The following is a 12,133-nucleotide window of genomic DNA, read 5'->3' as shown; positions in this document are numbered from 1 at the left end:
GTTCTCTAGAAAGAAATTCAGGTCAGGAGGTAGGGTGGGTGAGTTATGGAAATCTTTGATAATTTGTTGGGCATATAAACATCAAAGCAGCTTCGTTAGCCTGGGCTAATCTCCTGAGCCGCTTTGACTTTTCACCAATTGAAACGTGCACGTTGCCCCGAGAACGGGAGCCTGGGTGTGTGTGCGTGTGCGCGTGTGTGTGCAGAGATGTCTCATATGTTCCAGTAAGGCAATCTCCTCTGTTCCAAAGGGAAGCGGCTTTTAGCCAGGCTTCCATTTCTGAACATATGCACAGAGATCGATTTTTGCTTCGGTTTCCGTCTCCCACGCTCGGAACTTCTTTAAGAGGCAAAGTGCCTTCAAGGTTCTCAGATTGTGTGGTCTTTCAGTGTTTAATTTGTCAAATATTGTTCACTTTCATACGTCTCACTGAAGTCTTCAAAATACCCAAATTATAATATTACATAAAACAGAGACATCGCTGTCATGCATTGTATTCCCTGCTGGTTTAGGAAATACGGCTAATACTAATAAAAGCAAACTACTTAACACCTTTATAGGGCAATCTAAAATGCTATCTGGAGGGGAAAAGTTATTATCTTCACGGAAATTCTATGCAGGTTTTATGTCTAAAACAAAAACAAGCAAAGGAGCTCCCAGCTCACTTTTCCTTCCGCAGATTTGCTTTTGTTTTCTTCCAGACGTGCTGCCACGGGGTGGCAAGGCTTCCCATGTGAAAAATCTTCCCTGTCGCCAAGAGAGAGCTCAGCTCCAGACATTTCCAAGTCTCTTACTAGAGGAGGCAGAAAGGGGAGAAAAAAAGAGTTCTCTACCCCAAAGATGCCTAACCTCCAAAAGCTTCTATGTTTAGAACCCACACAATGCCCAGCAGTAACAGAAAATGGAACCCTTGATCCGCTCCTCTTCTCCACAAACCACAATTGCTCCTCCCCACTGGCGTGACTCTGTGTCCAGTTAAGCGACCCCTGGCTTTCCCTCAAGTATCCAAGATTACTTTCAAATACCCTTTCTAACAAGACCCCAGCAAGAGGCCACTAATTTCTACGGCACAAAAAGCCACTGGAGAGAGATTCGTTTGTCAATATCAACTGGTCCAGCAATTTCCCATCCTCAGACACATCGGCCTATCGAAGCTGGCAGATGTTTAGACAAGATTTTATAAATTGTTCAATATCAGCCCATAATGAACCCCAACTGACCATTCCAAAGCAGCTAAAAGCATCCGGGATGCCCCCCGCTGGGATCCAATAATGTGCTCATGCTGCAACATTATTAATCACGGACTAAAACAGATGAACCTCTTGAAAAATAAGTGTATGATTGATTAAAGGGCAATCTAAGAAGCTATTATTCTTGTTTTATAACCGTAAGTTATATTCACTCAATTTATCTTTGGAGAGGAAATAAATGATTGTTCATTTCTTTTCTGAAATTATATTATATGGATATCCATATAATTTTGCTGAAAATTAAAGTGACAGGTTTGCTGCTTTTATGATACTAATCAAAGGGAATATGCTACTTGACTACAAATTCTAGAGGTGTCCTATAATTAGATAGTGAGTAACACCGTAACGAGGCAATAGTCTAAGGTTGTTTAAACTTTTCTTTCCCCCCAGGGTAAGGGTAAGAGGCACTGAAAGGAAAATCAATCTCTCCTCCCAGATTTTCACCTTGTGTTTAATGCGAGTTTTATGAAAAGGAGTTGAGAAACCGTTCAATAAATCAGAATAATCTATGCCAATTTGGGTCATTCAGGCTTTAAAATAAATAATCATTTTCATCAGTAATCGATGGTGGGTGTGCGACTCTGCATTGTCCATGTTATCACAATGCTCCAGTGTACTTTACTAAGGAGCTTCAATAAGCCAGCATCAGAAATAAACGTAAAAGGGATGCTGATGCACAGGGATGTCAGATCATTTTATTTTGCCAAGTGTTTAAAATTTACACTAACAAGTAATTTGCATATTCAGAGCACAAAAATCTTAATTTTCTCGAAATCCATGTGTATACAAATAATGTAAAACCATATGTATCTCCCTACTGTGTATTTCTCTTCCATCTGCCTTTTTTTATGAGCAGGACAAGGGAGAGATTATTTCACACATTTTCGTCAAAAAGCCCCAGGTCAGATCACCTAAGGGAGGAGCTCCCATCAATGGGGCTCCCTACCCAAACCTCTCTTCCAAGAAAAATGAGCCCCAAACACCATATTGTTGTAGACTAGTCTGTTTTTATTTACAATTTAAGATATAAATTAGTAAAGAATTCTCGTTAAACAACCAACAAAGATTGTATAACCAGCAATGTTCAAATAAAAACCAGGCAGAATTTATTTACAAAAAGTTTAGATTCCATTGCAATACAACTTGCATAAATTACTAGAAGCTTTATATCATTATAAAAATAAATATCAAATTTGTTTCCACTTCTTAAGTACTCAAGTTCTTCAATCACGTTTTATTTCTACTGTGTACATCTTTTACAAATAAATTTTACAGTAAATCCTATCACACCTATAGAATATATACCGTGGCAATGAAGTGATCAATTCAAGATATCCTGAGAAAAAAGATTGTTTTCAAAAGTCACACATACATTGGGGAGCTATACTATGCCAACAAATTCACGTATGTCCAACAAAAGTCTGTTCCGTGAGGGTCTGTGGGTTGACAGCGCTCTGCGGCTCCTTCTCTTTTATAGTGGCACACGATGTGGTCCGGGTTGAGAGATCTGGTTTTTATATCTGTATATTTATGAACTTGGGAAGAGAGAAGGGCCTGCTGACTTTTTTTTCCAAAGCAATTGTGACACCTACCTGTGGACCAAGGAAAAAACCAAATCATCCCAAATCCTTCAGTTCCACACCAACACCATCACATTACCAAAATGAGTCGCTCTGAAATGGGTCCGCCTCCTTCCCATCTTCAAGATGTGGGGTTAGTCATTTTGCCTAGTAGTAAAGTAGGTATTTTTTTGAGATACTGCTGTGAGCCGATGGACACAGGGGGTTAAGGCTAGTGCTTCTTGTGTCTCTTCTGTCCCACTCTGCAAACACCATCTATAAGGGGCTTTGATACCCCAAGTTTGGCTCATCAGAGCAAGCGTCTATTATGTGTCTAGCGAAGTAAACATGGTTCCAAATTGCATACAAATACCCAGATCTTAATAATCTATTTTTCCAAAGAGAAAACAACAGCTGTGGTGCAATATTATCCCAGTTAAAGGAGTGATTCTTCCAAGCAGAACTTGAGTGGAAAAGAGGGACTCTACAAAAGAGAACAAACATTCTCCCACTTGAAGGAAAAAAGACCAGAGAAGATTGCAATGCTCTGTCCTCAGATCCCATGACAAGAAGTAAGAAATACACATTAAGCAAGTTTACAGAGCAATTGTGCAGGGAGGCGCCCTGAGGTGGGAAGAAACACCAGGGGCCACTTACTTGCATTGCTGAGCTGGCCCTTCTATAGGTAGGGCTGGACGCCCCCACCAACCACGGTGCAGCCCTCACTGGCATCTGTCAGGGGAGGGGGCAGTTAGTCAGAACAGACCCCACAGCCATCTGTCTCCCAGAGGTTGAGCACCCACCAGCCCGCACACCCAGGCATGCTTGCCCTGTACCCTGCAAACAGTTTGGGGGACCTGACTGCCTCCACCACCGAGGTCTGAGTGGGTCCTGTTTCCTAGTTCTCATTTTCTTTCCCCCTTGAGCTCCATGACAAGTCTTATCAGCTCAAGGCTGAATTATGAGCAACAGAGGCAATATAGAGAAGGGGAGCGAGGGGGAAAAGACTCTGGCTTTCTATTTTGAAGAACTAAAACCTCTGGGAGTAACTGGAAGGTTTTGTTTCCTTCCAGCCAAAGGCAGAAGCAGAGATTCAGCAGGGCCTCCATTAACCAACAAATCACACCCACACCGGGAGCCTAGACTCTACCGGCAGGGAGCCAGCTGTGACTCGCATTTTACGGCAATTTGTGTTTGCTAAAACTCAAACGGTCATGATAATTACAAGAATAGCGGTAACAATAATAAATAAAATGAAACGTAAACAATAATGGGGTAGGTCTTATTGCAAGACGAGGATCGCCTTGGCCCTCCACCCCTTGTTTTGGCTTCACCACCCCGTTCACTTCCTCTAACTTTTAATCCGAGAGTGGCACATTCTGTCTTTTTCCTTTTCTCCTTTTCGTGACCAAGGTCCCCCTACCGTGTTCTCGGGTCTCCTGACCCCTTCCCCGAGCTCCCGGGGGAGTGCTGGCTAAACCAGATGCCCGGCTCCCCTTCCCCGGAGTCCCGCGAGCCGAAAGCAGCCTACCTTTCTTGGGCTCGTAGCCGCCGCCCGGGGGTCGGTAGTGGGGCTCCAAGGGGTGCGCACCCGCCTTGCCCGCGTCGCTGGCCGCCTTGGGCGCCCCGTGCAGCGCGTCTCCGGGGGCCGCGGCCGCCGAGTTGTACCGCAGGAGGCCCTGGCCCTGCAGCGCGGCGTTCAAGTTCCCGTAGTTTGTGTAGTTGCCGTAGAAGGGCGACGTGTAGTAGAGATGGCGGCCGAGCAGCGGTGACGCCGAGTAGGGCGAGCCGCCCGGCGGCGCCCCGGACGAGGCGGGCGCGGCGGCCGCGGGAAGGCCCGGCGGCGCGCAGCCCGGGCCCAGGCTCGGCTGCTTGAGGTCCGACGTGGCGATCTCGGCCAGAGACCATAGCTTGGGCTTGCTGGCGGGCTGCGGCGCGCCCGGCGACGTCCGGCTGCCCAGGGGCGTCTTGCCGCCGCCACCACCGCGGGGCGCGGCCTCGGGCGGGGGGCTCAGCAGCGGCGCCTCCACGCCGGTGAGCGGCGACGAGGTCACGGGTTTCGGCGGCGCCAGGTCCCGCTCGCCCTCCTCCTCATCGCCCTCGTCGTCCTCCAGATCATCGTACTTATCCTTGCACTCCGACCCCGATTCGCACAGGGGGTCCCCAGCACGGCACGGCAGCCTCTCCGCATCCGACTCGGCTGAGCACGAGTGATCCGTGAGCGAGTCCACGTGCAGGCTGATCCCTGAGGGGCGCGGGCACGGTCTGTGGCATGCGGGGCCGGCGAGGGCACCCGGGCCCCCCTCCGCCCCGATGATCCCTCACCTCTACCTAAGCCTGCTAAGGCCTAGGGGGAACACTGCCTCCCCTAGGAGTCCCTGGGCCCCGCGCGAACCTGGGATGTTAGGCGGGCAGCGCCCTCCCCGACTCAGCTCTGCGCCCCGCCTGGGAAGAACGCTCCCCAGACCTCGCGCCAGCCAGCCGCGGCCCCGCTCACCTTCGTCCTCTGCCGACGTCTCGGTGCCCTCCTGCGCCTTGTCCGGACTCTCTTCCTTGCCCCTTGCCGCGTCGCCCTCATCCTCGTCCTCGTCTTCGCTTTTGTTTCTCGGGGCCCACGTCATCTTGTTCTCCTTCTTGAGGCGCCGGCGCGCGTTGGCGAACCAGGTGGAGACCTGCGTGAGGGTCATCTTGGTGATGATGGCCAGCATGATCTTCTCGCCCTTGGTGGGGTAGGGGTTCTTGCGGTGCTCGTTGAGCCAGGCCTTGAGCGTGGCCGTGGCGTCCCGCGTGGCATTCTTGCGGTACGCCGGGTCGTTGAGCTGGTACGGGTAGGCCGCGCTGCCGTAAGGGTGGTAGCTGATGGCGCCCGTCATCCCGGTCGTGTGCGCGTCGTAGGGCGCGCCCTGGAACCGACAAGAGCCTGGTGAGTGGGTGCGCGGGGGCCCGACAGGCATCAGCCCGAAGGCGACCCTTCCGCCCGTGGCCGCCTTTCCCACGGTGAGTCTCCCGCGCTCCGGCCGCGCTTCCCGCAGCAACAGAGCAGAAAAAACGCAGCGGGTAGTTTAAGGCCAGCTGTTGATCACGAAAACCGCCGCAGTTTTATCTCCAATTTTTGAACTACTTGACTTTCTGAAAATGGCATATCTTCCCCCCTTCACCCGAACGTCCCAGAGCCGCGGGTACAGACGTACACAAACACGCACGCACACGCAGGCCCACAGGTATGTTTTGATCTCTAAATCTCTGGATGCTCCCAGCGCTGCCGCCTCCCGCTGCTCCCCCTTCTCCGTCCTTATATGGTTAGAAAACCACCCCGGAGCCCCCGCTCCGCGCGGCACCGCTCTAAAGCTCGGCAAATCCAATTTGCAACTCAGAAGCCAGTCACCGTTTCGAATTCTTCAAATACGCGGTAATTAGCATTTTAATTCAGCCTTTAACGTTTAAATTCGAGACATTTGCAGCCTTCGCCAAGGCCCCAGCCACTCAGTCGCTGCCCTGGAATTCCACCGAGGGAGGGCAGCGGTGGCAATCTCCCGTAATGGCCTCAATCGCCCCAAGCCCGCTTCGCCACCCCCGGGGCCGGGCCCAGCTGCGGAAACTGAGGCGCGCGTGCAGATCCCGGGTCGGGGGAGCAGGAGCTGCTCTCGCAGGATAGGGGACCGAGGCGGCAGTTAGCAGGCCAAACGCCCGCCGCCACGGTTTTCGAAAGCCTGCCCAGCGGGACAGATTAAGGCCGAGAGGGTGGCGGGCGGGCCGGCCCTGGAGCTCACGCCCCACGCTCCGCTCCCTCCCCAAACCCGATGACCTCGGGCCCCGCCAGGAAATGATAAGCGCCTGGCAGTCGCCCCAGAGGCCCCAGTGGTGCCGACCCTCGCGCTCCGCTCCGACATAAGCGAGCTCCCGGGCCGCTCTGGACCCCTCGCCAGGCTTCGGCGTCTGAACGAAGGAGAACACAGGACAGACACCGGCGGCAGCGGAGCCGCACTTTCCAGGCTCTTTGGGAAAATAACTCAGGGAGCCCAGGCGCAGCGACGCCGAGCGCAGGTCCTGCCCGGGCTCAGGGACGTCGCCGATCGGTCGCGCTGCCTCTCACCCCAGCCTCTTGTCCCGCCAGCGGCGCGGTGGCTCGAGTTGGCCACTCGGGAACCACCGCCCACGGCACTTTCCCCGCGCCCACGCCCGCCGATCCCCGGTCCCGGGTCCGCGCGCGCGCCCGCCCCCCCGCCCGCGCGGTTACCATGTAGGACGGGAAGCCGGCGGCGGCGGCGGCCGCGTCCGCCGAGTATTGCAGCGGGCTGCCGAAGCCGGTGGCCGCCTGCGCCGTGAAGGCCGCCGAGCCCGGGTAAGGGCTGAACGCCGAGCCCGACGCCGAGCGCGCCAGCTCCTCGCTGCGCGGCGCCGCCAGTGCCGACGCGCCGTACGCCGGGCACGAGTAGAGCGCCAGCGAGCCGGGCGCCTGGTACAGGTAGCCCTGCGGGTAGGACATGGTGGGCGCGGGGCGAGGGGCCCGCGTCACGCCGAGCAGCGGGCACGGCGCGCGGCGCCCCCCATCCACGCCCGGCCGGGGCGCGGCGCGGCGGCGGGTGCGGGGGCCGCGGGCCGAGGCAGGCCGACCCGCGCACTAGCCCGGGCGGCCCGCGGGCCGGGGGAGCGGCGGAGCGGTGGCGGCGGCGGCGGCAGGGGCGGCGGCGGCGCGGAGCCGGTGGGCGCAGCCGCGCGCCAGGCCGGCGGTCGGGGTTTGGGGGAGTCTGGAGTCGGGAGTGAGGAGTTGAGGAAGGAGCGCTCGAGTTTCCGAGGGACATTGGAACGCGGAGCTGTCCGTCACGCGCTCATCTGCATATTTGGGCGCCCGCCCCCTCCTCTGCTCCGCCCGCTGCAGCCGCCAGGCCGCGGTCGGGGGAGGGGCAGGGAACCCGGAGGGGAGGGGAGGCGAGGCGCGGGGAGGGGACAGGAGGGCGGAGGAGAGAGAGGCGAGAGGGAGGCTGGAGGAGGAAGGAGGGACGCGCAGGCTTTTGTGGCGCAGTCGCCTCTCCTGCAGCCCCAGCCGCCGCCCGCGGCCCCGCAGCCTGGCCAGGCCGAGGAGCGCGCACTCCCTCCCTCTCGCCTTTACTCCCAGCCACCTCGCACCCGCCCCAGCAGTTCCCCCACCTCTCCCCAGGAGCTCCCCCAGTGCCCCCACCGCCCTGGCCACCTTCTTCGTCTCCCGCACCCACTCAACACAGCCACTGCCCCGCCCCCCAGCTCGGCCCGCCAGGACTAGGCAGAGGCCGCCCGCAATCGGGCCGGGCTACTCCACTTGGGGGACCAACGGCCTGGGTCCCTCTCTCCACCGCGAAGAGGCCGGCCCAGGTGACTGCGCGCAGGACCCCGGTGTCCAGCCCTGGAGCCGCTGGCTGATGGGGAGCGAGATGGTGACACCCGGGGCCGAGTCCTCCATGGGTGGGGGGGCGAGGGGTGCGTGCGCGGCTCTCCCTCCACCATCCTCGGTCTACTGTGCCGCCCGGTGCGAGGCTTCCTCGTGGCTTCGCATCTGGTTGCCTGCCCCGCTCCGCCCAGCGTGTCCCCGTGGGACCAGGATCCGGGGCGCCTTCTCTGCGACCTGCCAGGAGGGCCCTGAGGTGAGCCTTGTACCCCGCCGAGGTCCATAGTGGAGAGCCGGGTCCCTAGGCGTTAGGACTTCCCGCTGTTGGGAACATTTTAACGCACACAGCCCGCGCTTCATCGGGAAGACGCCAGTCCCAGGAGGGTTTTACTTTATTTTGTTTTAATAAGTTCACTCCTCTTTCGGATTTGTGCTAAAGCACTCGGGGGAATGACCGTCACCGGACAGACCGCCTCTGACACATGAAGCCTCACTGTCACTCGGAAAGGGACGAGAAAGCCACAGGCTGGTGATGCGGGCGCAGTCGGCGGCACAGGTAACTCAGGTAACTTGTGGTGGGAGAGGTGTCTCGCGGGGCCCAGAGGCGGAATGCTTAGCAGGGTCCCTGGGACCCCAGCCTTGAGCCCCCCTCCTCGTCTCTCCTCCATGCCTCCCCACCCGGGGGCCGGCTGGGGGGGGGGCATCCCCAATGGGGCACGCTCAGGGTGTCCACAGGGCGTCGGGTCGAGTGTGCGCGGACCCAGGCGGGGGCGGCCACCCAACAGGTGCCTCTTTCTGGCAGGCGGTCTTGGCTGGGAGAGCTGCAGCGGGAGAACGCCGTGGGAGGGATTCCGGCCTGCAGCTCCCCCTGCCCCCTCAGCGCCCCAGCCCCCAGCCCTGCTGGCTCTGCACCTTACCGAGTGGGCTCAGTGATCGCGTTCCGGTCGGGGTCGCGCCGGCGGTAGGAGGCTCCAGCCGCCGGCCTGCTCGCCCGTGGAGCCTTCAAGGCATGCTTAGGCTGCGTTTGTCTTTCCCCAGGTCCGGGGGAACCAGTGCAAACTGCAGGGTTGGGCTTGAGAAGAGCTCATCCTCCTTGGCCTGCAGGCCTGTCGCCCCTGGTGGGTGTGATCCAGGCCCCTTATGCCTCCTCCACTAGCTCCCAAATCACTGGCACCACCAGTCCCCCACCTTCCATTGCTCTCCCCCCACCACTCTTCCTGCAAACCACAGCCCGGTACCCTCCACACATCACCCTAAACACACTGCTCCCTCCAAACACACACGCTTCCCACACCCTCTGGGCCACTTCGAGGACCCAGCAGAGGCGTTTTAACAGTGCTGCGACCCCCTAGTGGGACGTCCTAATTCAGTGCAGGGCAGATATTTTACATCGATTATTGTAACGTTAAAAAGGAAAGAGAGAGAGGGGGGGGACAGACCCCAGCAGCCCTGTGGAGCATGCCATTGACAGATTCTATGACATCTTTGGTCTTCCTGGGAGGGAATCTGGCCCTAAGAGGCTATAAATGAGCCGCCCACGCGTTGGATGACAAACACAAGGACAACAGATCAGATTGCAGTCTATCGGGTTCGCTTCCAATTAGATACTTTAACTGTAAAAATCAAGTCTAATTTCTATCTCCAAGGACCGGCCTGGAGTATTTCCATTTCTAAAGACCAGTTCCTGCTGTGGTTTCATTAGCATTTGGGGCTGGCTCCCTCACCAGTCCTCCCTCTCTCCCCCTCTCCCCATCTCTGCCAGGGGCAGAAAAGAAAACAGCAAATTATTACAAAAACATCCCCAGTTTGGAGCAGGAGCGTATGCTCCTGATACACTCGATTTTGACATCAATTAAGTATATAACCATACAAGTGCACGTGGCTTCGGAGGGCCTCCCATAGCCCAGGGTGCATCTCCAGAAACGTTGCCTGCGCTTCCTTTCCCTTTAGCTCTGTGCTGCTGATCCTGAAGACAGCTCTTCTTTGAGAGCAGTTTCGCCCGCAATTACCCTCCTCCACTCGTCTAAATTTTCCATACTGCTGCCTGCTACTAGTAAAAACCGTCTACCTTGCACTATTACACAGTCGAATCGCGCTACATGCCGTTTTTATTGGTAGTGACTGTAGCAAATTAAAATGCCTACGCAGAGACATTAAAACTTACGCTCTGCATTGTTATTGCAATATATAAGCTCCGCTTCGCTTTAAAGCTCCCTGATTTTTAAAAATCACTTTTCCTTTTCTTAGATTAAAGTTGGCTTGGTCTTCTTTTTAAAAATCAATCGGAAAAACAAACAAACAAACAAACACGCTCCAAGTGTGGAGTGTCGACGCGGTGGCTCCGCGCGCGGCCGCCTGCGAGGGTGGCCTGGATCGGCTCGCACTGCGTCTCCAGGCACCGCGCAGGGAGCAGGCCGCGCGGGGAGCGCTCGGCTGCGCCCCGGGCCCCGCGGCCTCCTCTCGCGGAGAGCAGGGACCTGGATGCTTCGCTCGCCGCTGCAGAGGGGTGTTCGGGCATGTGGGGCACTGGGGATGGCCAGGCGCTTTGCCACTGGTGCTTTTCGGTTGCCGTCCGAGCTGGAATGGAAGAGAATGGGCTGGCGCGCAGGGAAACTCGGATAACTGCCTGGAAGCACGATCACTTGTAACAATTACCCGGGCATTGTGCAGTTTCAGGTTGATCCTTCCCCCAGGTGTGCATTAAAAGAAAAAAAAAGAGTTAACGCTGTCACACTTTTGTTTCTTGTCCCAACAGTGGCCTCTGCATTTGGAACTAGTGGCGTGGACACGCACGTTTCAAGGAGCCGGGGTTTCCTGCGAGGCTAAGCGCCGAGAAACGTCAGGAACGCGGCCTTGGGCCCGAGGACCGGTCCCCGGAAAGCGGCCGCTGCGCAGGCCGAGGGCTCCCCGGACGCGGTCGGTGCTGGGGCTCCCGGGCGCCGGGGAGGCGGAGCAGCGCGCGGGCGGCGAGGGGGCGCTGTGGCCCGCGGCTGCGGCCTTGTCCCTGCAGCGGTGGCCCGGTCGCTGTCCCTGGCCACCGACGGGCGGCAGGCGCCCCTGCCCCGGTGCGACCTACCTCTTCCCAGATCGCTTTAATTCGAGGAAGAAGGAAAATTATACTGGGGCATTTCAATAAAACCTGCGCCACACACCATCTCTTTTTCATTCTGTCATTACCCTGGCCTTCGGTGGAGTTTCTATGAGTTTGGTGGGAAAATAGCTACCATTTTGGAGTGTGCAATTTTTTTTGTCAGTTAAGATTAAATATACACGTATTACCTGGGTTCCCCTTCACGACGGAGCCTTGACAATGGAAGTCGTTTCTCTGTGTGGGAGCGTTTGCCTATTGTCTTCCTAATCCAGGGTGCCGCCCTTCTCGGGACTTCCTGGCGCGATTGCGGAGGGACTGACAGCGAGAAAGAGAAAAAAGGGACCAGAAATTCGGTTCTGCAATTTCCTTTGTCTTTTCTTTTTTTGAATACTGAAATATGTCGCTATAAATCGTAAAAAAAAAAAAAAAAAAAAAAGAAGAGTCAAAAGCAAACGTAAATATTTTTGGAGTGTGGTTTCCGCCCTTGCAGTATTCTGGGAACACGTTGGGTTAGATTTCAGTTGCAAGTGCTCCGAGCTCGGTTCTCAAACTGCTTCTGACGCTGCAGGGTGTCGCTGGAAACCAAGCGCGGAGGGAGGGCAATGGGCACGGCGCAGGGTGCCCCGTGCTGGCGCCCTGAGAGGGGACCCATCTGGGTTTTCAAACGCACCGGAAGGCCTCGGCCACCCTGGGCAGCGCCACAGGCCGCGCGGGAGGGGACCTAAGGTGACAACCCTGCAGGCTGGGGACGAGCCCCTGGGCGTCAGAGCGCCAACATTCCAGGTCCCAGGGCCCTCTCTTCTTTTACGTTCTAAGAACCGCGTTTTCACTTATCCAGCTCTTCCCTGCTTAACTGTCTGACTCTTTAGCT

General features: G+C 56.3%; 1 protein-coding gene and 1 long non-coding RNA gene across 6 annotated transcripts; one reads left to right on the top strand and one right to left on the bottom strand.

The window, feature by feature from the left end:
* Positions 1 to 2,237: 2,237 nt before the first annotated feature.
* Positions 2,238 to 9,216, bottom strand: IRX2 (iroquois homeobox 2). Of its 2 annotated transcripts, none has more exons than XM_070587244.1 (5): positions 9,089 to 9,216; positions 5,307 to 5,712; positions 4,341 to 5,054; positions 3,467 to 3,541; positions 2,238 to 2,842 (listed from the first exon to the last, which is right to left on the bottom strand). In XM_070587244.1, exons 2-4 carry the CDS (start codon positions 5,680 to 5,682, stop codon positions 3,489 to 3,491), a joined length of 1,143 nt encoding a protein of 380 aa, XP_070443345.1. In that variant the 5' UTR covers positions 5,683 to 5,712; positions 9,089 to 9,216; the 3' UTR covers positions 2,238 to 2,842; positions 3,467 to 3,488. The 2 variants fall into 2 exon arrangements, with proteins under 2 accessions (XP_070443345.1, XP_070443344.1); XM_070587243.1 differs by lacking the exon at positions 9,089 to 9,216 and adding an exon at positions 7,047 to 7,556.
* Positions 7,754 to 11,322, top strand: LOC103558794 (uncharacterized). Of its 4 annotated transcripts, none has more exons than XR_011530488.1 (4): positions 7,754 to 8,427; positions 8,611 to 8,736; positions 9,210 to 9,289; positions 10,927 to 11,322. It is a non-coding gene; the product is annotated as an uncharacterized lncRNA (long non-coding RNA). The 4 variants fall into 4 exon arrangements; XR_546839.2 differs by having other exon boundaries at positions 7,756 to 8,427; positions 8,611 to 8,727; XR_546840.2 differs by lacking the exon at positions 9,210 to 9,289 and having other exon boundaries at positions 7,761 to 8,427.
* The last annotated feature ends 811 nt before the right edge of the window (positions 11,323 to 12,133 follow it).

Source organism: Equus przewalskii, chromosome 20 (genome assembly GCF_037783145.1).
Source record: "Equus przewalskii isolate Varuska chromosome 20, EquPr2, whole genome shotgun sequence".
In the NCBI taxonomy this organism is placed as follows: Eukaryota; Metazoa; Chordata; class Mammalia; order Perissodactyla; family Equidae; genus Equus; species Equus przewalskii.
Note: the sequence above shows the minus strand (reverse complement) of the source record. Positions and strands in the feature narration are given on the sequence as shown.